At 40.7% G+C, this 25,511-nt stretch overlaps 1 protein-coding gene across 2 annotated transcripts in view; it reads right to left on the bottom strand.

Annotated features, from left to right (window-relative positions):
* LOC118104493 (cell migration inducing hyaluronidase 1) overlaps positions 1-25,511 on the bottom strand; it is a 153,497-nt gene that overhangs the window by 5,926 nt on the left and 122,060 nt on the right. For both annotated transcript variants that reach the window (XM_035151408.2, XM_047339341.1), the window contains exons 15-24: positions 19,917-19,986; positions 18,344-18,472; positions 14,405-14,490; positions 12,709-12,840; positions 11,504-11,539; positions 9,993-10,148; positions 8,135-8,315; positions 7,546-7,761; positions 6,012-6,223; positions 49-234 (exon numbers count right to left, since the gene is read on the bottom strand). In XM_035151408.2, coding sequence (XP_035007299.2) covers positions 49-234; positions 6,012-6,223; positions 7,546-7,761; positions 8,135-8,315; positions 9,993-10,148; positions 11,504-11,539; positions 12,709-12,840; positions 14,405-14,490; positions 18,344-18,472; positions 19,917-19,986 — 1,404 coding nt within the window. The remainder of the gene's footprint in view (positions 1-48; positions 235-6,011; positions 6,224-7,545; positions 7,762-8,134; positions 8,316-9,992; positions 10,149-11,503; positions 11,540-12,708; positions 12,841-14,404; positions 14,491-18,343; positions 18,473-19,916; positions 19,987-25,511) is intronic.

Here is a 25,511-nt window from a genome sequence, read left to right as displayed (position 1 = left end):
AGTAGACTTCTTTCACAAGTTGGTCTATAGTTGTGTTGTGTGTCTCACCCTGTGTCTTCCTCCCAGTAGTAGTATCCTCTGATCAGGTGGGAATGGTTGATCTTCTCTCTCTGTGTCGTCCTCACAAAGACGCCAGTCTTGCGGGTCTGTTTGGTCAGGCGGTTGTGGATATCGGAGATGATGGTGAAGTTGGTGCTTTGTGGGTAGCAGAGGCCAACATTGATCCAGTCATTTCTGACACACACAACAAAAGAGTCACAAAAATAATGATTTAATTTCACAGTAAAACCTGTCCTCAGATCCAAAAGTAACATCACACATGATTATTCCTACCTTCATCTCATCATGTAAAATATCTCGTGACTTGGAAAAAGAGCTGGACAAATGAGTTGATCATTTGATCGATAGTAAACAACTGATGTTTGTGACTTAAAGAAGAACAATAGAAAACGTTGTGGTTTTAGTGTCTGCAGGATTCACAGCTTTTAGCATTGCTGGGTTTCAATTGTTAGCTGGACAAAAATTAAAGTCACCATTGATCTAGCGCAAACAAATTGTAATCACTCCTGTGGCTAATAGATTTTAATTGTTTAACTTAACTTTGAGTTTAATAAAAGTATTGAAATCAAGTTCAAATACTAAAATATCCTGTATATTACAGTACTAGATCACGAAAATAAGATAGTTGTAGCTTGCAATGGAAGGATGCATTTCTCAGCTGCGTTTGAAGGAGCCTTTGAAATGGGACAGCCTAGTCGGACCGCTGCGGTTTCCAGTGAGTTTCACCAATGATAGCAGGCACAATGTTGAGCCACACAAATACGTCACCAAACATACGTCCTTGTGTCTGGTTGTGAAGATCCAGACATGTGTGACATGAAGCCTCACATTTAATAACGAGCATTACTGCTTAAGTCTGTGCATGGTAATCCACATGTAGTGTTACCAATTAACAAACATTTCTCTCCAGCAACATGTGGAGTATGGACAGGACCGATCAAAAAGACAGGCACTGCAGTATCTAGATCTACCGCAGATACTGAAAGAAAGGAGGTAAGTTTGATTAAAAAAGTACGGTTACTGTTATGCTTTTGTCCATGACAAACTGTTGGGACATTTTGGCAAATCCTCACTTTCTGACACACCTTCAAAAGGGTGTTTGAGGGTGAAGACTTGGCCTAATGGTTCAAATTAGAATTACCATCAGGTGAGGGTTTCTTAGGGTTGGAGTTAGGCATTAAGTTATGATGGTTATGGTTCAGGTAGGGGGCTAGGGAAAGCATAATGCCAATAAGTGTCCTAACAAAGACAGAGTTACAAATGTGTGTGTGTGTGTGTGTGTGTGTGTGTGTGTGTGTGTGTGTGTGTGTGTGTGTGTGTGTGTGTGTGTATGCATATGTGTGTGTACTGCAATTGGAAGAGAAAGTCTCAAATAGCTTTTAAACATGTCATTAAAGCTTTATTCAGAAGAAAGGCTTTAATAACTTAATTGTACTCAACCAATCTCCCCCCAAATCCACGATCAGTTAGTATACCCTTAAAAAAAGACAGCAGCTGTTTTCAAAAATAAACAAGTCATATTTCAGCTCTTTCTGCAGAGAATCAATCTCACTTGCTGTATTCGTGCACGAACTGTAGATGGGGTCACTGGTGTATGCACCATCAATGGAAATATACTGTTTTGGTTCTACACTGTCCATGTCAGGGTGGACTCAGGCCATAGGGAATAGCTGACGTGCTTGAAATGACGATCTTCCTTTATGCAGCTTAAATAGCCGAGGACCACACTGTTTGAAAGGAGGAGCACAAAGTGAGACTCGCCTTTCTGTGGTCAACCCTTGTAAATAACAGGAGTGAGAGGAATGAGCTAACGGCCTCCATCAGATTACTTTCCTCATCTGAGTGGCCTCAGGAGCTGCCCTGCCATTTACAGAAGTCCTTTAAGGAGGGATCAGTGAGGAAAACAAAATGAATCTTCTCAGCTAACTTCCCCTGCCATCACCCACAACACTTTCTTATGTTTATGTGTTCTCTCCCTGTATTTTCTCTTTATAACGGGGTAGCAATACAACCACATCATGAAAGATGAACTCATCAGTATACTTCAAACAAAGGGCTTTTCAGAGTCTAAGACACCCCTTCGCTTTCCGTATTGGAATTCTGGAAACAAGAGTTGTGCTCATGTTACACAGAAACTATATGGAGTGAGTGAGTAAGCAAGGTTTGAACTTCTCTCTATGCCAGAACAGGGCGGCTGTGACTCAGGAGACAGAGTGGGTTGTCCACTAAGTGTCCTTGGGCGAGACACTGAACCCCAGATTACCCCTGATGACTGTGCCACAGTGTGTGAGTGATATGTGACAGAGAAAGTGCTGCGCATAGATGAAGTGTATGAATATGCGTGTTAATGAATGAATGGAAAACTGTACTGTAGCATGATTTGAATGGGAATCTATTATGGAAGAGTGCTATATAAATACAGAGGATTTCCATAAATACTTGTGAATTCATACATAGTCAGACAACACTTGTCTGACCAGACAATTTGATTTGTTTAAGTTATATCAATTCAGACAATCTGACTTTGAATGACAAACTTGGCAGATGTGCTACTGAAAAACCAGGAAGTGCAATGTTGACCAGGAAATTGTTTGGATGAGAAAGTCAAAAATACAGACAAATAATCTATATAAGCCCTCCAACCATGACTGACAGAGAGTTGTATGACAATTGTGCCATGGATTGTGTTCAGGACTTGACATTATGTGATAATAAATTATGTGATAATAAATTATGATAAATGTTGGACTGAGCAGAAGGAAGCAATGTGAAGAATGATTATAACACTTTCATCTTCCATTGAGGGAAGTGGACGGTTGTGTGCAGGCCACCAGAGTTTAACCACTGACTGTGACCGTGGTTTGTCTTGCATACCACAATCGTTGATTTCACAATGCCTTATGATAGCCGTGCCAAGCGGGAGCTGGGTGTGCCCGCGGGCTTTACACTACAGCTTCCTCACAAAACACTTGACACAACTTTTTCCCACACAAGCAGTTGTACCGCCCCAACACCTGTAACCAAACTTTGATGTGTGGAATTGGTGGAGTTCTCCTTTTAATGTCTCAGCATACTTCAGAGAAATAGATCGTATGATGTCATCTGAGCACATGTAACCACGGAAGTGCTTAGCTCTCTTCTAAATGATCCCTCTGAAATGTGGGGTGAAAGGCCTGACTCCTCCTGGCTACAATCCTAAAGCCTGTTGGATCTCTCTCCAAGTATTTTGTGTTTTGCATGTCTTTGTAGGCAGATGTGATTAATCATACAAATGGGATTAATGGCTCATACATTTTCCCCCTCACAAACAGGTAGGTTTTTGCTTTTTAGTTCAGAGCTTGGTAAATAGTCAGGCTTGGAAAGTTGTTTGATACTGCATGTGCCAGTTGTGGGGAACGCTACATGAGTGAAACAGCAAAGACCCTGAACAAGAGACAGCATCTTGAATCTACCTTGAATCTTCCTCTGTGTCTGAAAGGTGCTTTATAAATAACATTTCCATTTACATAACACCAGACCAAAATCCAGCATCCACTGGAAAGAGGTTAAAGGTCAGCGGGAGACAGTAAATGGCTGGAGAAAGATGAGGGTGTCCACATCTGACAATAGTCCATGTTTGATCAGGGAAGTTTGCATCCACCCACAACCATAACAACCTGTTATCTAAGAAGTGTGCTCCATGACATTTGACACAGCTCCAATTACTGAATGAGACACCGTTGTCTTCTACCTCTCGACCTCCTTTTCCCTCTCCTGGTGTCTGCTCCAGTGCCTCTCCAATAACAGTGTGATGGAGGAGCTGAGAGTAAAGTACAAGCTGTAAATCACATCATGGATGGTTGATGGAAAAATATGAAGTGCAGGGGCTACTCTCTGTGTACAAAGTACCAGGCTTGTAAACAGGTCAGATGCTGTTCTAGAACTAGCAGATTCAAAAAGGTGAATTGGTGTCTGGAGCAGCGTGAGCAGCGTGAGCATTAGTTAGCAGTGGTGCAGCAGCATCAGTGTGTGTGTGAACACAGGATGCGTTCAAGCAGAGTTGTTGGCTATTTGCATTTTGGCAGGATGTAAAATAGGAAATAGACGTGAAGCTCAAAGATATGCTTCAGACCACATTTCTGATGCGCAGTTTAAGGAAAAAGGAAAATGACCTGAGCAGACCTTAGACTGTATATAAAGATGGACAATATCACAATTCCCAAAAATGAAGCCAAAATATGTGGACTGCCCCCTGGTTGCTGGTTGTAGTGTCATAAACCCCGCCCTCTACATGTTACCAGATGGCACTAAACTAAAACGTAAAAAGTCAAGATGGAAGCACCCATACACTTTGGCTTCATTTTTGTACAATAGGAGGAAGTTGGGACACCATCTTAATATCTGGTCATTGGTGCAGACAGCTAGCAATAAAGAGATTCCACACATCTGAAGGACAACTTAAATACGTTTCTGTAGATGCACTGTTTGATCCAGACTGAGTTTAAGTCGACAACTTCATTTTGGCAAACAAGGTTGTAAATAGACACAATATATGTCACACCTACTCCACTGCCAAATGTTCCTATGTCCCACACAAACTTTCCCACATAAAATATTTGCATTTCTGTAGGTTATCATTTCGTAGACAACACACAAAAAATTGTGCAGCCAGGATAATGTGTGACCACGTTATTGATTGTGTGCCTATTAGTAAGTATCTTGTGTGCAATGATAATAATGACAATAAAAATACAATAATAGTACAAACCACCCACAAAATCATTCCTATTTCACAGCATCATTATCAAGATAACTTGTGGGTGCAATTTTCCACAAGTAATTATTTTAAATGTCATGGCACTTTAGTTCAGCTTAGTGTTTTTAACTGTAATTTACATGCTGTGGTATCTGGACTGACGATAAGAGAACTGATCCAAACCTCATTTTTATATTCTGTACTTATATCAACCAATCAATCAAATTGTATTTGTATAGCCCATATTCACAAATCACAATTTGTGTCATAGGGCTTAGAGACAAATATGTGGCCATAAACCTTTAAAAAAAAAACTTGGGTATGGACAGAGAGCTGTTCTCATTCCAAATATTCTGCTCAAATTTAAATGACTACAGGCAAGTGTGCTGTAGTCATTTAAATTTGAGCTACATCACACCAGGGAGGAAAAGTCAATTTTCCCAACAGTCAAGCATTACATTGCTGATGACATTACTTTGCTGAACTGGTTTGTGGTACTTTTGACAGGAATATGAGAATGTGGTTATTTTAGAAACCAAAGTGACAGGACGATATTCAGAGATATCAGAGATATTTAAAGTTTAGTTTGATATCTGATTTCTAATAGTAGCTGTCGTGTGTGCATCCTCTATTTTCTGTCTTAAGTGCATATGTGTGGGTGTGTGAGTGTGTGCTTTAAGTATAAAAGTAATGAGCTATTGAGTCTTACTTATTAAAGGTCCCGTGTGTAAGATTAAGTGAAAGGGATCTATTGGTAGAAATTGAATATAAAAAAATCTTAGTGATGTTTTCACTAGTGTGTTTCATCTAAGTTGTACAAATTGTTGTTTTCTTTACTCTAGAATGAGCCCTTTACCCTTAAATATTTTATATTTATTCTGAGCAGGTCCTCTCTACAGAGGCCGCCATGTTTTTTACAGTAGCCCAAACTGGACAAACTAATCATCTTTTGAGTTTTTATGACAACTGAAGGCTACCACAGGTTCTCTCTCATGTTTGGAAGGGGAGGCTGAGGTGAGGGGTATTCAGCTGCAACATGAAACTTCACCACTAGGTGTCACTAAATCTTACAAACTCAACCTTTAAGTCATGTTGAACAAAAATCCTTGATAAATAAACTAAATGTTTCTCCTCTGGTCTAACAAGGGTGAAGGTGGTTGTTTTTCATGAGTGTGTGTTGTGTGCTGTCACAGGTGCGGCTCATGTGTCCACTGACTTGTTGAAGTTGATGAGCCAGATGGTGACCTCAGCAGGCGCCGCCTGGTCCCAGTGTATAGTGTAGCCTTTGGCCAGTGTGATCACAGGCTGGAACTGCTGGTAGTGTTTTCTCTTCCCCAGGGCGCCCTCTAGCATCAGGGGCCGATCAGGATACTCATCCCTCACCATGTGCATGTTCAGGTTGGCAGGGTTACGTGTCTGCACATAGATCTGAAGAGAACACAACCATTGAGTCAGAGGGCTGCTGTGAGCTAAGGATCCCTGGTGTACCTTTTATTAGATCCATTTAGCCATTTAGACCTAATACAACTTAACCATGTGAACTGAAAAACATATATTGCTAAACGGTGATAAACAGGTAACAATTAGAATTTGCGTTTCAGTAAAAAATGTAAGTTATTTAAAGCTGAGTTCACAGCACTAAGTGCCGCTAATTTCCATGTGGCAGGATCATTCCTGTTTATTAACACAACAGGCGAGTACTCGAGGAGGAGGACTACTGGCTGATGTGACTAGTTGCTGCATTGTGATGTGGAAACACCAGAGAAGCCAGTGCCTTTGTGTGTGTGTGTCCACAAAACAGCAGTGGATGGTAGAGATGGTTGCATGCTCAGATCTCTAGCAATTGTAGCATGTACAAGATATAAGACGCCCTCTGAGGTGCTAAAGAGACTCCCTATCACTAGGCCAGTGCCAGCTGGTTAGCTTCAGTAAAAGAAAGACAGTGCCAGAAATAGAAGTAAAACAACAGATAACATTAAGGTCACTTTTCAACACCTACGGCAACAGTAAAGATTGATGCTGAACTTGCAACATTTCTTCTAGAAACAGCTGTTCATGCTAACATGGCTATGTAGCAATAGCAAAAACGTACATATAGCTCCCTTAAATTAATTAGTTAATACTCATTAAATGTTTAAATGTAACAAGTGCTTGGCCTAGCTGAGTGCTTATACAACCACACTGTAATGTTTTATGTGAGACTGTCATTTTTAAAAGAGGAAACCTGAAATCATAAGCAATAAAACAATATTGAGATTAATATATTTGTTTCAGTCTTTGTGCTAAACTAGGCAAAATATGTCCTGCGACACTCTGTTAGCAAATTTCCCAAAACACATTAAATGCACTGAATATCAGAAATAACATATTTTTTAAACATAATTAATTAATCTCCTTATTTGCTCAAGAGCTGTTTTAGCATTGCTAATTTTTCCAAACACCAGAAATCAATGATATAATTATACAATATTTAAAGAAGTTTTAAGGAAAGTTTATCAACAGAATCAACAATCAACAATAGCCCAAGCCCTTATGAACAATTCAAATGGTAAGATATGCATGATTGATTCTCATTTCACACAGAACACATACTATTCTGGACTTATTTGTGTTTTCACAGAACTATGATTGGGATTTTAAGATGCATGTAATCAACTAATGCCAGACAGGGTGTAACAGAAAGTAGATTTGTGTTTGAGGAGGCTGATGTGATGTGATAAGTGAGTTTGACCCCTGATTACAACCCCTACCTGTGCATAATGACCGCTGCAGATCGCAGCCTTCCAGTCAGGCACGTCGATGCAGTCAGGGTGACGGAGCAGCCAATTGTCCTCTTTAACCAGGAAGGCTCCGGGATACTCGCTGACTGAGCCATCAATATCATGGAACACTGTTGTCTTGTCCCCGTCCATCTGCATCTTATTAAACCAGGGACCCGGTTCCCCAAAAAACACCCGAGACGTGATCTACAGTGGAGAGAAATGGTGATAGGCATTCACGTGAAGCTCCCAGTGAGTACTTTGTGCACATATGTAGGTTTTCAAATTTCTATACTTCTCCAATTGTTCAAAAATTGTTTTATCTTTTAAAGATAGAGTGAGCTTGATCTGGATTTCAGCTAGTACAGTTTACAGAACATAAGATTCTCTGGCGGTGATAAAAGTTCAGAGTACACTTCCCACAAGGCACTTTTACAGAGAATGGAGTCCAGTTGCCACATCCTATATTACCTTGCTTTTCCAATGTCCATTATTTTTTTTCCATTTTTTTAATATGAAAAAAATCCTAAGGGTTACTCAGTCCACGTGTTTTGTGTATTTCACACAAATGGTGACTTACAGGTACGTGGTCAAAGGTGATGTCAGTGACGTTATTGTTGGGGCAGCTCTGCCACGAATTGTTGAGCCTGAAGCCAAAGGCACTGGTGTGCCTTCCGGACAGAGCTGTGTATTTCCGGAATGTACAGTTCTGCACGTTGATGGGTCCGTCATAAATCTGCATGCCCCGGATTGGAAAATCACTACAAGGAAAGACAGATCCCACAAACACACACACACACATACACACCATCAACTGAAAGAAGCCACCGATCAATAATACTGGGCCAATCAATCTTTTAAGATCAACAATGGATCAAATTATACACATTCATTTGATCCATTGTTCACCTACAATGATTGATTAGTAGAGCTGTAACTATACCTCAGGTACCACGATACTTCCAGTAGGAAAAGGCAGTGTCAGGTTTGGAAATACAATGTCAACATTCAGTCTGATGCTTTCAAGGTCAGACACAGGTAAGTACTGGTACAGGGAAAAAAGTACCATCGTGTGTGCACGACTCTCTGCCATGGATGGTGATGAGAATCTTTTTTCTATCTAGTGGCCTCTATCAACTGTTAAACACTGCACAGCGTGAGAGCACTTTATCAATGATCATCTGGTTCCATCAAAGAATGTCAGTCTAAAGAGGAAGCATCCAAACGGAAGCCCCACATATGGAGTTCTATTTCTCCCACACAATAAAGGAATCTCTAATAATACTGCTGGTGAGACATTCCCTCTTTACTCTGCCAAGTGGGCCAGGGCACAGGGCTGATTTCTAGAATACCATGTCTGCTCTCACACATACCAGCCAGCATTAAGCTTCAACTGCACCCAAAATACTTGGACTTAAAAAGTGGCTGTCAAATCACTCTGCTCTTTAACGCCGAACAGCAGCTGTGCTAAGATTCCAGCTAAAAAGGACACAGGTTTTCAGTGTTTTCATGCAACATTTTTCCATTTCCCATCCATATATGATGTTTTATTAGTATTATAGCATTTTATAGTGTGTTTCAAACTCATTCACATACTCAGTTTACATATGAGTTGAGATATGAGCAGCATATTTAGCATATTCTAGCTAAACATGTCTCTTCTAACTGACATTATTCAAGCTGAGCATGTCCACCACTCCTTACTCCAACTTTCAAGCTTACAATGGTTGTGTACTTGATATTGAAAATGTTCTGATTAGTATGGTTTTGGTGATATGCAGATCAAAACTGTCAACTTGAAGTGTGCTAAAACTTGCTGTGTTTAAACTGGGCTACGTTTGGCTGAAAAAGGAAAGATGTCTAGGCATCATGGTTGAAATTAATTTACTGGTATATTGGTTTTGAGTCTATAATAGTTTTGTACATGATTCTGTCATGGTCTGGATCATTGTCATCTGCAGGTGGGTCTTCTTTGACCTCTCCTCATCCAGCAAATCTGTCATTTCTATACTACTGTATATTCACCAATATATATGACATCGAGATTTTTCCACTGGGTCACCAATATACCATACCAGGATCACAGTGTCCTTGACAACAAAGTCATTATACCGTCAGGACCTACTTAGCATACTGACATGCTTTTAAAACTACAATAGCACTCAGTAAAGTGCATACATGCCAAAAGCACCAACAGTCTCCATCTCTCGAAATGTTAAAGATAGAAAAAAAATATTCCTGGATCAATAAAATAGTTTCCGTAGTTTTAGTGTAATCCTGCTTACAAACAAACTGCACTGAGACATAACCACCTTGGCAGAGGACTCTGCCAAGTTTCTATGGGCTACCAACAATATTTGTGGTTGCAGATTAGGCAGATGAGAGTTTGTGGGTAAAAACTAAAACAAAGACTTAAAGAGGCAATGAGCGTTACTTACACACCGCGTGGCAAGGTCCTGCCAGTGGGATCAGAGCCCCCAGGGCCCCAGATCTGGTTGTCAGGGAGGTGCATCCCACGGTTATCACTTTCACCCACAAACAGTGAGTTCTTCACCTGCTGACGAGAGCCATCATCATCTGGAAAAGTCCCTCCACTGCACACACAGGAGGGAGAGTTAGAGGCTGAAAGAACCAGCAGTGGCACTAGAGATAGTAGATGTAGGAGAAGTATCATTGTTGTAAAGATAGTAAAATTGCCTAAATTGGTCCGATAGTGGGAAATCCCTTTATGATCAAGACATTGCCACTGTTCTTTACAAGAAGGGCCATAGCAGACTGCATCTACCGAGGAGACTCTGGGGCACTCCTGAAGACCTTCTATGACTCTGTGGTGGCAAAGCCATCTTCTTTGGTGTGGCTTATAGGGCAGCAACATCTCATTTGCTGACAGGCAGGACTTGAATGACTCACTAGAATTTTTTTTAACCTGGGAAACCCCCCTTGACCCAGTGGAGGTGACAGAGGAGAATAAGAGCTAAGCTGTCATCTCTGATAGACAACCGGTCCCATACCCTGCAGGACCGCACCACAGCACTGGGCAGGCTCCTTCAGTGAGAGACTGATTTACCCTAAGTGATTAAAGGTATTGCAGGTTGTTCCTTCCTGCAGCTGTTAGACTGTACAACCGGCTCTGCTACCAGTCGACCATATGCACCAATTCTTTGACTGCACTATAAACTCAGGTTTATAGGTCATTTAACTGTGCAATACTAATTTCTATCTGTGCGATTTAATGGTTACTCAATGGCTTTGTGACACTGTACACAAATATGCTCACACTATATATTGTGTTTACAATCTGTACGTTATTTCTATTCTACTTTTATATTGCCTTTAATATTGTATGTTAACTTATTTATTACTTCCAATGATGGCTGACTTCTCTGTTGAGGGACTATTAAAGTATTATCTATTTTATTCAAGTGAACAAAAACTGTGATTGTGTTTCCTTGTGGAGTAAATATGTGTTTCACACAATCTGTATGCCACATCTGTGACAAATGTCATCTGAGATATTAACTATAAGAAAGTCTGTTTTAATAGAACAAACAGATTCAGACAGACAGGACACAAACACATACAAACTGTAAATGAGTTAACAGAGGCTGAGGTGCCATGACAGTTATTACTGTGCTGCTGAGTTCATGAGGAGCAAAAATAAAAATATAAAGAAAAGGAAGTAATGAGTCCATGGACACGCATCACAAAGCCAGTTTGGTAGACATGAATGAACTTGCTTTACTTTGTGAGTGTGGATGTTTGGGGTTATGGTCTTATTACCTATCTTCACAGGGAAAATCAAAATATTAAGGGAGAGAGAGAGAGAGAGCGAGAGCGGGAGAGAGAGAGAGAGAAGAGAGAGAGAGAGAGAGAGAGAGAGAGAGAGAGAGAGAGAGAAAACAGACAACACAATAAATGAGCAAAAACAAATATAAGGAGACTGGTTTACCTTGCCAGAGTGAGGCCTATACCATTATCAGCAAATCTAAAAAGAGAAAAAGAGAATATTAATGCTGCAACAGTATCAGTCACACACACGGAGCCTGAGTCTGAGGGAGATAAAAAAGTTATTATTAGATAGGAATTAATTTCTTACTTTCTTCTCTGTCATCAAATGTGGAGAAAAAAAACGGAACCGAATTTGAAACTCTTCAGCCGAAAGTTGACAACAAACATACACTCAGTGATCACTTTATTAGGAACATAACACTTGCACTGACACTGACTGTTCTACCACATCCCAAAGGTTCTACTGGGTTCACATCTGGTGACAGAGGAGGTCACTGAAGTTCACTGAACTCACTGTCATGTTCATGAAACCAGTTTGAGACTTTTACTTTGTGACATGGAGCATTAACCTGCTGGAAGTGTCCATTAGAAGATGGTAAACTGTGACACTTAAATCATGATTGATTTGTATTAAAACCCAAAGTGTGTCAAACAAACATTCATTACATCACACCACCACCAACAGGTTGGACTGTGGACACAGGGCAGGTTGTCTCTATGGATTCATGCTGTTGACTCCAGGTGGTGACTCTACCATCTGCAGCCTCAGCAGAAATCCAGACTCATCAGACCAGGCTACGTTGTTTGGTCTTCAACTGTCCAGTGTTGGTGAGTCTGTGTCACTGCAGCCTCACTCTTCTGTTGTTGGCTGACAGGAGAGGAGCCTGATGTGGTCTCTGCTGCTGTAGAACCATCCACCTCCAGGTTCAACATGTTGTTTATTCTGAGGGGCTTCTCTGGTCACCACAGTTGTAAAGAGGCTTATCTGAGTTACTGTAATCTCTCTGTCAGCTCCAGATGAGTCTGATCGTTCTCCTCTGAACGCTCTCATCCACACTGAGCTGCAGATCACTGGATGCCCATGGATCAGTAGTTTAGAAATACTCAAACCAACAATCATGTCACACTGTAAATTTTCCTCCATTCTGATGTTTGATTTAAACATAAACTAAATCTCCTGACTTTTATCTCCAGGATTGTGTGTACACTGCACTGCTGTCACATTATTGGCTGATTGGATACATATGTGAATAAACAGTTGCCCAGATGTTCCTAATAAAGTGCTCACTGAGTGTATGGTTTCTAACATGTTTTGTGATTTGTTGTGTTTTGTGTTTTGGATCCCTATGTTCTTGCAGTACTCACTGGCAGTCATCCAGCCACACATCTCCTCCCCTCAGCCAGGCTCCGTGGTCCTGGTTCTTATAGGCCACAAAGTGGTGGATGAGAGCGGGGACTCTGGGTTTGAAGGGGTCAGCACCCTGGTGGGGGCCGTACCTAAACAATTCAACGACACATGCAACACCACAAATATTCACAGAGGGGGAAAAGAGTGTTTGCATTGGATGATATTTTCTTTTGTGCAATATTCAGGGCAACTCTTAACTTTAATGATTATGTCTGCAGAAAAATCTTTTCTCGCTTTAAGTAAAAATCCTTCAGATGTCAGTCAAGTGTATTTTGATAATTAATAATCCTATTGTTTCAGTTTAAAGTGACACTTGATGTGTTTGTGATGCAGAGGAGGAGCAGCTGGTCTATATGTATCTACAGAGCAATTAAAAAAACAGGGCTGAGAGGCGCATTGTTTATATAAAGAAAACTGGGAGGCAGTCAACAATGCTGTCCAGCACTGTAATGCTGAACAAACAATACAATGTTGTCTCCTGCAATATATGAAATTCAAGCATACGCCAGCTTTTCTTTTCCAAATAACATCAACTCTATTGCAGGAATGGCTTCCAGTGAATCCCTTGTATGTGACTCAGAGCTGTTATCTATTGTCCATGTTTCAAGTTTTCAACTAATTCATTAGCTCATTTCAAATATCTTATAATAATGGTAATAACAATAATGAATGTGGGTCTAATGAGTTGATGCCACTGCTAGAGAGGCTGCTCAGCTCTCAGTCCTACAGACAGAACAATGATTTGATTCTTCTGTCATTTCCAGGCCAGCTCATGCTCATAATCCTCATTTTAGACATGTAGGTTTACCTTCAGCTGTCTGCGCTGTCTCCACTCTATTTGTTTTTGTTTGTTTAGTTTTTGTCAGCAGGATTATAAGAGATTTCCTGGAAAATTTGCAGAAGGATGGGACATGTCCGATGGAAGAGCCCATTAAATCTTGGCACAAGGGCTGATCCAGGAATGTTTTTATCAAATTCTTTAACATTTGCAAACTATTTTAATTGATATCTCAGAGTATAATTCATGGGACTGTTGGGCATTGGTGGAGTGTGCACTCTACTAAGTGTCACTCTAGTTTTCTCAATGTCTTAAATCAATATTGAAACTTCTCAGACTTAACTAAAGTGGTCTTAAATCCAGCCCTGACAACAGAATACAATTTGATTCCAGCAGCAGAGTCAAACTAAGGATTCTAACTCTGATAGGTTTAACTGTTACATTTAATCTTTTCAAATTATTTCAGCAGGACAAAATAGAACAGCAGTCAAAAGTCCAGTCAGGACCAGAAATACATCTGCTGAGAACGTTTTCTGACGAAGACAAGATGTTCCCATTTGGAGGAGCATCACTGAGCTGAAGAGGGAGCTGTGTGTCAGGTCAGGATAACACACTGGTTCTTTCACACGCTTGGTACACAGGCTGGTGTTCTACTATTTTACTTGAGCTGATTTCAACGGGAGTAATCTCACTTGTGTTTGAGTGATATTTAAAGTGACTCTCCCTACTGTTGTTCTATATTTGTTGGTTACAAAACATCAACAGGAAACACAACAGTTACATAGTGCAGCAGATCCATCATGCTGAATTACACTGGGTGTGATGTGACTTCAGTTTGTCATACAGGGTGTTGTTCATAGGCTGAGGAGACTGACCTGGCTCCAATCAGAGAGAGGAAGGGTCTCTTGTCCTTGTCATTAGCCTGGGTGGTCTTTACTCCATTATCGAGGATCATTCCAGCCTGGAACATAAAGAATAAGATCTATATGTTGAAAGCAGTATGGGCACTACAAGATACTGGTGAACATATGACACTAAACACACACAATAGAGTTCAATGTAAGAAAGGTTAGGTTATTATTAGTATCATCATCATCATAATTAACTGTTGCTGCCATCATTAATTACATGTTTAAATCTATAAATATCCTTCAAATTCTTTTCATTATAACAACCAGTCTGACAGAGCTTAAATATGATGGTTACATAGTCTCTCCCCCCCTCTTCTCCTCTCTCTTCTCCACCCATCTCCCCTCTCCTCCCCATTTTCCCCTGCTCATCCCAACCGGACGAGGAAGATGGCCGCCCACATTGGGTCTGGTTCTGTTCGAGGTTTCTTCCAGCTATTGAGGGAGTTTTCTCTCCACAGTCTCCAAAGTGCTGCTCATTGTGGGAACTGTTGTGTTTCTCTATTCACTTTTAAAGTCTTGACCTTCTATGTAAAGTGCCATGAGATAATGTATATTGTGATTTGGCGATATACAAATAAAACTGAATTGAATTGAATAGGTCATCAAGCTGTTTATTGCGAACCATATATTTTATTACAAGGCGATCTCTAGTGGCTGTAGTAAATATAACGGCAGCAATGGAAAAAGCCAGGGGACAAAGTTCGCATTAGGGAGGAGGAGGTTATGGAGGATTGATGGGCTGATATACCACAGGAGTTTTATAGGAGACCACTGTTTGTTTCCCATGTGGAACCGATAATCAATGTTTTTTTCTTTTATCCACAACCTTAACCTCATATCGTTTATGTAACCATGACAACAAACATCCTCTATCCTTTAAGAATGTATTTTAACCCACGGTATGATCCCTTCTCAAACCTAACCAAGCAGTTCTGTGTCTGCACACAACCACGTCTTTCTTTGCATCTTTATTATTGTCTCCATGGTGATGTTTGCTGATTTTTGAGAGTAGAGACAAATGGCCTATATGGTCGTATGGATTGGAGGACTGCTGGTTGCAGACTTTGTTCATGTTACCCTATGGGTTTCAACAAAACCTTCTCTCTATTTGAAATGAATATAAAAAAAATATGAACTAACCAAACCAAACTTTCCAACTGAAGTCACACTGTGGTCATAGCAATTATTACGTAATGACCGACCTTTTAGTTGTGCTGAAAACATAGTGTTACTTCCTCCTCTCATGCAGGAAGAGAGTGTGAGTGTCATTGTGAAGCTTGTTTATTTGCTTCTTCAACCGATAAACCAGGCTCAGTAGCTGAGGACTTACACGTAGCTTGTATGGTCCTTTCCAGACACATGTTGAACAATTCAGCATCAGGTCTGAATTAGCAGCAGTGGATGACATCAGTTGCATCTGTTCTTATTTATATTATTAGTCTTGACTATCCTACAATTCCTGTGCCCTGAAAATGTCTGTGGTAGGTTCAATAAAACTGCCATTAAACCTGGACCTACTGACCTTTTGCTTAAATAATTCCTGACTTTAAATTGAAAGAGTGTACTGTCTTTTTATCACCTGCCCAAAGCCGGACATACAAGAGCAAAAGTATACAGTATAAGTAAAAAATACCTTTGTATGCCTGACGTATATGGTACTATTGTAGTACCTGGCTACATCATAGACTGTACATAAAGATGGATGCTGATGTTCTCAACTTCCTCCTGCCGTACAAAAAGCTCAAATATCCTGGATCCAGGTACCGCAGGGGGCAGCAGGGTTTAAATAAATATCATGTCAAATTCCTTCAAACTTGAATGACACCCCTAATACCTCACTAATTTAAAATCAGGATAAATATACCAAATCAGTTTTTGTCTAAGACATCACTTCAAATTTCAAAACCAGGCTGGAAACATTCTATACAACTTCCAAGTAAAATGAAAACAGTAATACTGATAAAAGCAATCCTCAGCCAGTGTGTTGCATCGAAACATAGACCCCATCACTGAGCTGCTTCTGTGAATGCCCAACCTGCAGCCCTGACATGACCTTTTCTCTCACAAACATCCTGGGGTTGGAGGTTGACATGAGTTATGCCCCCATTAGGATCATCCAAATTCTAAGCGAAGAAGGGAAGGAAAGAGAGCGGCAGTAGAGAAAAGAGATCACAGTTGGGGGCAGAGAGAGGAGGGAGATAACAATAACACTTCCTCTCCACCAGCGCCTCATAAATCTCTGCTGGAGCTGTGCTATGCTTGTTGCCGCAGGCGCCTCTAAACTCTCTCCTGTGCTCTCCATCTCATCCCTCTGCTTGGCTCTCCTCTCGCTCTCCTCTCGCTCTCCGCTCGCTCTCCTCCGCCTCCGCTCTCCGCCGCCTCCCGCCTCCCCTCGCTCCTCTCGCCTCTCCGCTCCGCCGCTCTCCGCGCCTCCGCCGCCTCCGCCGCTCTCCGCCGCCTCCTCTCGCCTCCTCTCGCCTCCGCCGCCTCCGCTCCCCTCCGCTCTCCTCTCGCTCTCGCCCGCCGCCTCCCGCTCTCCTGCCTCCGCTCTCTCCCGCTCTCCTCTCGCTCTCCTCTCGCTCTCCGCTCGCTCTCTCTCGCTCTCCTCTCGCTCTCCTCTCGCTCTCTCACCTGCCCTCAATTTTTGTTATGCCCACTGCTCACCTATTGCTCTTCCTCTCTTTGTTACACAGCAGGTCACATGTGACACTGTGAAATCTTTCTCATTTCCTACATGTTGATTAATTACAGATTTATTCAAAACAAATACTGGAAATAATGAGTAAATAATGAATCACTATGCTGTTAAAGCTGCTGGTTGTCAGCCCTGGTAACACATTCGGAAAAAAACGCACCAATAAACCAGTAAAAAACAGTCTCAGGTCACTGTGATATAATGTTACACAGAAGGAAGGAAAAAAACATTGGTAATTCTATGAACACTGGCTCTAGTTGTATTGTCATTCTTTCTGTGAGATGTTTATTGAACCTGCGTCTAAATAATGGTTCAGAGGCCTTTCCACAATTTAATAATGCGCTTCCATGAAGTTGGGGACCTCGTACGATACAGAAGAATGCACACAGCTAAAGCACAAACTACCGGTGTTATGGCAAGTTACGTAACACTGGCTGACAATGCTGTCTGCAGCCAGGCTAGTGAGACATAACTGTGCTGTGACCAAGACGCCAGCTTCATGTCTGTTTTTTAAAAAAAGCAGCAAACAATTCTGCACGCTCATTCACAGTCCAACCATATACTCTGCATGTTCACCTAATATTGTTCCAGTTAGTTCTTGGACAAACTAACCTCACTCAGGAACAGAGTGTGACATCAGAATGACCCGAAAGAAATCGGAACGCTATGTGAGAACATAAATGGGTGAGTAAACCTAAGAAACCCAAACAGACAACCAGACTCCCCCTCAGGGGGGTGTTGGCAACGCAAACAAAAACTGGCCTCCAAATACAGGCCTGAGGAAAATAACTGTTATTTAATGTAATGTGCCTGTCACATAATGTGCATGATAGTTAAGCATCATGCACATTTCTAAATAAATTCAGCAATATAATCATGATATTTTCAACACTTTATTGTTGTGGATTTGTTTTCTATATATTATCCAAGTATCATTGTCCCGTTAATCACAGGGTCTGTAAGTGTGTATCCACTTGGCTTTGTCATTGCTGATGTATGTGGTATGACTGCTAACGATGGACTTAATACACCTTCTAAAATATGACCAATTATACTTTCCTTTATAAAGAGAATAATAAATAAAGGCCTGCTTCAAAAAGAAGCCTGCCTCAAATTAAAGCCTCTTATCTTTGCAGTTGAGGTAAATACACATGTCCCTGGTCACAGTTCCTTTTTTTACCTGCAGCTACGTTCATGCTCAGACTCACCCTGTGGTTGGAATGTGCTCTGTTGTTGATGAACTGGCCCATAGGAGTGTGTTCTGTGTGTCCAGGGGAGTACAGCCCCTCTGAGGGGCCGGTGGGCACATGGTGGAAGATGAACCAGAAGCCTGTCTCCTGAGACACACACACACACACACACACACACATTTGTATTTTTGAAGAGAAGCATGCAAATACTCCGTAAAACGCTTGCAGCAAATGAACTTCATGAACTGAACAATCCAAAAAGTCACAAATAAACAGTAATGTGGTGTGTGAAAAATTCACTCATAAAGTCTCAAAACTTCAATGATTCATTAAACCTTAAGCTTTTTGGTAACGCCTGAGCCACCGAGGATCTGAAAGTGAAGCCAAGTGATTCCTTCATAGGTCTTCAGGGTGTAAAATTAGAAATATTTCCGGCCTGACATTTCTTCAGTCTGAAATGTCATGAAGAAATTGCAGGCAAGACGAACTGTGAAAATCAAGACAAGATCTGGAGGATCAAGAGAACTTTGAGATAAAACTGTGCCGGACAGAGAGGAAAATATTAAAAACCCTGCACATTAGTGGAAGGGAGCTCAGGATACTGTGGCTGACACAGGAGTCGTGCTTCACTGTTCCATTGTGCAGAACTGATGAGACAGAGTCATCAGAGGGAAACCTTACCTGCTACCTCATCACAGACAGAAACGTGTTGATAAACCAGTCAGAGGGAAGCTAGTGTTTTGGACAGATGAGATCTAAACTGAGCTCTTTGACTACAGACTACAGTGCTTGGAGAAAAAAGCTGCATTTATTGAAAAGAACATCTTACTACCTGTGAATCACTTTACTTAGGGGTTGTGCAACACTGCATGGACAGAGAGGAGAAATAATTTCACTAAAATGCAAAGATGCAAATGACCTGTAAAGAAAAGATTCTGGCTTCTACAGCAATGATCCAAAACCTCCGAATCTGCAGGAGCTACTCGATGAAACACCATTGGAACATTCGTCTGATTTGAACATAACTGAATATCTGTGGATTCATCCAAAGCTCATCAAGAGAACGGAGCCCGAACCCTTGCACATTTTTAATGTCTGTCTGTTCTGGGGGTGCACAACTTTCGAACACACACAAAGAGACAGTCAGTTTAAGGGAAATTGTGGAGCAAAGATTCATGTAGAGGTTTACTCATATAAAAAGCACATTCACATTTCCAGTCACATAACTACAGCCCCGGCTGTACCACTCTGCATGTCAGCCTGCCTGTTTTGTTGTTGTTCTTCGCACGTACATGAATGCAAATGAGAAAAGTTATTACATTGGAGAGAATGAATGAGATTCTATTCTGCCTGGCGTATCCTTGTGAAATCCCAGGAGCATGATCATAATTGGCACTCTATCATAGTGAAAGTGCGGCAGTGCTTCTGTCTGTTGTCTGCTTGATTCTGAAGTTAATAGGAGTATACAGCCATTAATCTGACCTGGCAACGTAGTAATGAGACAGACCTCCACCTAGGGAGATATTGAGAGTGTAGCGTAAGATGGGGAGAGGAGGGTGAGGAGAGTGAAAAGCTGGAGAGAGAAACTCACCTCTGAGCCTGCAGCAGCACAGTTGATGAGGTTGTTATTGGGGTTGGCGATCCAGAAAGTTGAAGTCGCACTATAAAAGAGGGAGTGTGTTGGGAAGGAAAGAGAGACAAAGAGCTTGGTTATTGGATTTCACACTAATAATTTGAACCGGTGATGTAGTGTGAACACTGGCTCTCACAAGACAGCAGCTGTAACCGAGGCAGCGACTGACAGCAGTGCAGCGCACAGATTCTGTTCCATGTAAAAAAGATTCAGGGAATATTTCATCTTGATATAAAAACTACATCGGTTTCATGACAATTGATATAAATCAGCTCATCCTCTAACCATGGAACTCAAGTGTCATAAATACATTGTAAATAAAAACCTTTAAGGCACAACCTTATTGAAAACCTTTTTTTTAACAGACAGACGGACACACCAAGTTACAGTTAAAATACAGTGGTCATGTCCACTGCATGTGGCTGTGTTGTGTTCTGGTAACAACAATGGCTCTGTCTAATCTCTGGTTACTGTATCTAAGCAGTCTGACCTTCAGTTGAAACGATGAAGACGGTTGTACATAATAACAGTCTTCATCTGTTATTATGTACAACCGTCTCACTCTTATGTACAAAAGATTATTTTACTTGACACATAATATTCATCCTGTGTGGACAGAATGTTCGCATTTTTTAATTTAATTTAATTTAATTTATTTTTTATTTTAACTTTTTTATATTTATTCTATTGTCCTGTTTATATTTATTTATTCTCTTGTCCGCCTCATTCTGACCAGCCTGCTGTAACAAGTGAATTTCCCCAATGTGTGGATAAATAAAGTTTTATCTAATCTAATCATTGAATGGAGCGACTGGCTCAGTTGCACTTTTTCCATCATGATATTGTGTCTCTCCATGACAACCATTTCAAATTCCATGTTTTTGATGAACAGGCCTAGTAAGTGGCCAGAAGTCTAAAAGGTGTATCATTGAAAACACATCAGCAGCTCATTAACAAATGATGTCACACAGATATTTGTGGTTGTACTGTTGGACTGATGTTTTTTCTCTGTTCTGGTGCTAAGCAGAGAGCTCTGCTTATTACTGGTATTAATATTCACACTAACTGATCCCATCACAGGTAGAAAGCTATACGTTAAAGGTTCAGTGTGTAAGATTTAGTGACATCTAGTGGTGAAGTGTCATGTTGCAGCTGAATACCCCTCAACTCACCCTCCCCTTCCAAACATGACAGAGAACCTGTGGTAACCTTCAGTTGTCATAAAAACTCAAAGGTGTTTAGTTTGTCTAGTTTGGGCTACTGTGAAAACGGTGGCCTCCGTAGAGAGGACCCGGTCCCGATGTAAATATAAAGTATTTAAATATAAAGGGCCCATTCAAAGGTAAAGAACACAATAATTCCTACAGTTTAGATGAAACACACTGGTGAAAACATCACCAGGATTATTTTCTATTCAATTTCTTCCAATAGATCCCTTTTACTAAATCTAAACACTGAACCTTTAAGGTATGCATGCACCCAAAGTGCATTGAGGACACATTTGTAATGTGAACACTCAGACCACATTGGGAAGTGGTCTGGGACACACATTGGGAAGTGGTCTGGGACACACATTGGAAAGTGGTCTGGGACACATGTAGCCACATTCTATTCGCTGTGTGAACAAAAATGTGTCCTGGGCCACATATAAAGAACCACCGACTTCCTCTGAACCAATACAGTTTCATAATGGACCAAAAGTATTTTTACACTTCTGTGTGTTTCACATACGTTTAATATTTTGTGACCACAATATTAACACTGACCACCACATATTCATTTTTTTTTTGTTGCTATTTCAAATGAGTAAAATCTTATTTTGTAACGGTGCACACAGCCCATTAATTAGGTAAACCCCTCCTGGCTCCTTTCTCTCCCTCTCTCTTTCCCTCTCACTCCATCACACACTCTAACACATCGATTACATGTTAATAACCGGTTGCAATGGGGCCTCTCTCTCTCTCCATCTCCCTGTTATGTTCGACCAACAAAAAGTCCACAGCCACAGATTCACATCTGATTTTGTCCTGCAGACTTTAAAATCTCAGACAGTTTCTTCTGCTGCAACGTTCAGTCTGCTGTGCTGAATCAACTGCTGAGGGTAAACTCCCCTCCTCTCAAGATTTGCAAATCTCAACAGGAACAATATGCAGGTAATTGCAAGATGAAACAACGTTTTCAGTGGTGACACTTTTCTTTTCTATTTCACCGGAGCGAAACCTTTGTGTTAAGATATTATAGAGGTACAATAAGGACAAAAGGCTTTCATGTCATGTATAGTGTAACTGCGATAACTATTGGCCTGCAATATATTTCTTGTTTAGACAAAAATGCAAGTTGATAGCAGATCACCTATATCAAAGATCAAACCCTTATCCAAATTAAACCCTCAACCATCATTTTGACCTATATGTAAACCTCTCCTTTCAATCATGCAGCCTTAACAAGGATATATGGTCGTCTACCCATCAGCCCCTGCAAGTAGCAGCTCAGTGTTGATGAGAAAGAAATGATGGTTGTGGTTGTAATCCAGGTATCAGTCAGCCCCAGTCAAGGTTCAACTCAGGCTCCTTGATGAAGGAAAGAAACTTCAGCAGTGTGACACAGAGGTAAGGTCACACAAACTGAAATCATTCCAACACGCTGCGTAGCTTCCAGCCACCACACCAGGAACTCTCTGCACTCTGACTGCTGTGATCTCAGGCTTTGAAATATGGAATTGGCTCGAGGGCAGGAAACATTTCTTTAGCTAATTGAGTTTCCATCAAGAGCAAATATTCTCAGTTATAATGATGACAGCTTTACTCTTCACCGTAAGAATTTATTTTGCTTCTACTTTAACGAAATTGGTACCTGGGAAAAAAACATATGCCAAGAAAAGTTGGTACAATTGAATATAAACCACAGTCCTGAGCTTCAAAAACTAACTGAATGCTGACCGATGGACTTTTAAGTTCACCCAAAATGAACAGCTGGTAATATTATGCAGACTGTGCAGACAGCTGTGATTTTACTTACCCAGGTTGTTAAACATCTGCCTCTACCCAAGTTCAGTGGAGGTGGGTGGTGCTCACACCTTTGAAACGTTTACATATTCCACAATGCCAACATTACTCTGCTTTCATACTTAATGCAGAGGGTCACATTATGCTCAAACAGAGTAGATCATATGATGTGTTTTGCCCGACCACAATGGAAATCAAAGGTGTTTACAGTTTTTCTGAGTGAAATGCCAGCTGCCACGGAGACTGAGGATACTTGATACTGTTTAAACAAGGGGATAATAGTGGAGGGCATTCATGGTGTTTCACACATGAAAAGTGACAGAAATAAATATATGAATGAAGGGTGTGGAAGAGAGAGGTAAGTTCAAACTCTGGCTCCTTTCTCGCCTCAACAACACACAGTTCAGAAGGAGCACACTGACAGCTGAAGACTGTTGTTTCCAGCGGAGATGCGGCCGGGCTCTCCTCGGCAGCAGCCTGAGCCAAAGCCTTGATGTTCTGCCTGGTTTTGCTGGCGAACTCAACTAAAACGAACCTCAAATATGCTGACCTCCACAAGTCAGATAGTATTCTGGCAGCAGCAGATGTTATGATGCTCCACATTTCATCTTCTGTTTCTGATATGGTATTCATGAGGACAGAAAATAATCTTAAGTCAATATCCATTTAGCTTGGTTTTCATCTGCATCTCAATGTATTCATCAGCAGGTACAAGTGTTACTGTGAAAACAGGTACTTAAATGGGGCAGATGATGACCCTCTCCGGGGCTCACAGACAGTCTTGCTCCTTAAATACTATATAAGGTCCGTGCTGGTTCACTGATGTTTGTAATGATGCCATACACCACTCCAGTTTTCAAACGTTGCACAATAACAACTAAATTAAGTCCACCCACTGATGTGTTTCAATTCTGGGGCTGCATCCTTCGGCGTCAGCATTAAAGACCATCACATTGACCACAGTCACTTACTAACCTATACTTACAGTGTGCTTTAGTGATGCAATCTTTTTCAAAGAGGTAATGGTGCTTGCCGGGGGATTAGACGTCCAAGGCTTGAGTATCACACTTCAACTCAACTGAACACCTAATGCTACACTTTCTTTAAAAAAACAATCAGCATTAAAACTTCCTTATACTGTACTTATCATCAGTCCTTTGACTTTTAGATTTTGCACTTTTTGTACATTTCTACATCTCCCTCTTTGATTTCTTAATAAAAAAAAACCCCACACACACACAGACACACACTTATGATGTTTACGTCATAAATGTGGAAAATTCATCTAGGTCTCTTTTTGTGTGCATTTAGAAAATATGTTCCACACATGCATGAGGCATAATAAGAAAATAATTAACAGATCAAAGTATGTGAGAAAAAGCTGCTTAAGTAATGAAAATGAATATAAATATGAATATGAATAGAAGTGTCAGTTATGCAGTTTAGCACCCCAGCAGCTTAGCACATGGCTGCACCTTAAACCTCTCCCATCTCCACATTTCCCCCTCCCCTCTCTACTGCCTCTCTCTGGATCTTTGTTTGCCTCTGCCTCTCTACTAAACCCCTCCTCACTTTGCTGCTGCTGTTGTTGTACGTCTTGTGGAAATGTGAAGGTAAACTGCATAATCAAGTGCAAAATAATACGTGCTTTCTTTAAACCATAGCAACAAGACCCAGTCCAAATCATTCAATAGTTGTGGTGTACAGATATTGCAGAGAGGAAGAATTTCCATTAACAATGAACATTAAAGTAAGACTTACCCTGCAGCCCACTGAGGTTATTCCCTTGACTTTGCTAGTTTAGTATCTTGGTGCACTCCGGTGGGAGGAAAGAGACAAACTAATATAATAATAACAATAACAATAACAATCCTAACAATACTACTACTACTACTACTACTAATAATAATAATAATAATAATAATAATAATAATAATAATAATAATAATAACAAAAGAGTGATTTTTATCAAACTTTGTATAGTTAGAAATGTATCACTAGGGTGGGACATACAATGGGATCCATGTATGATGAATAAACTCTTATTATGCCCAGATTTAATGATTGAGATATCCTTAAGTGGCTACACATCAGGAGTTATCAAGATGTTAAATGAAACCACATGGTGGTGCTAGTTGAGACATCAGAGGGCCACTAAAGTCATGAGGACACTGTGAATCATGAATGTCTATGGTTTGGGGACTAGATGGATTAATCTAGTAGATGTAGATGTGAATCAATGACTACGTGAAAACTTTAACCTGCTGTTGGCATTTATAACCAATGTTGGTAATGGGGGTGTCACCACAATCACTGGATTCACCTTGTGTGGACATCAATGTCTGCACAAACTATAATTCCATCAGTTGACATGATGCGTCTGGACAAACAGACGGATATTACTGTTTCATGGAACAGTCCAGTGCTAATGTTTTCTCAAGTAACAGCGTTGAGTCCTCGAAATCCATATTACCATAAGGCAAATAAGAATGCTTTAGAAAATTTAATTTTAAAGAATCATTTAGTTTGGCTCATATTAACAGAGGCA

Source organism: Hippoglossus stenolepis, chromosome 1 (genome assembly GCF_022539355.2).
Source record: "Hippoglossus stenolepis isolate QCI-W04-F060 chromosome 1, HSTE1.2, whole genome shotgun sequence".
Taxonomy (NCBI): Eukaryota; Metazoa; Chordata; class Actinopteri; order Pleuronectiformes; family Pleuronectidae; genus Hippoglossus; species Hippoglossus stenolepis.
The sequence above is the reverse complement of the archived record's forward strand: the minus strand, read 5'-3'. Positions and strand labels throughout refer to the sequence as shown.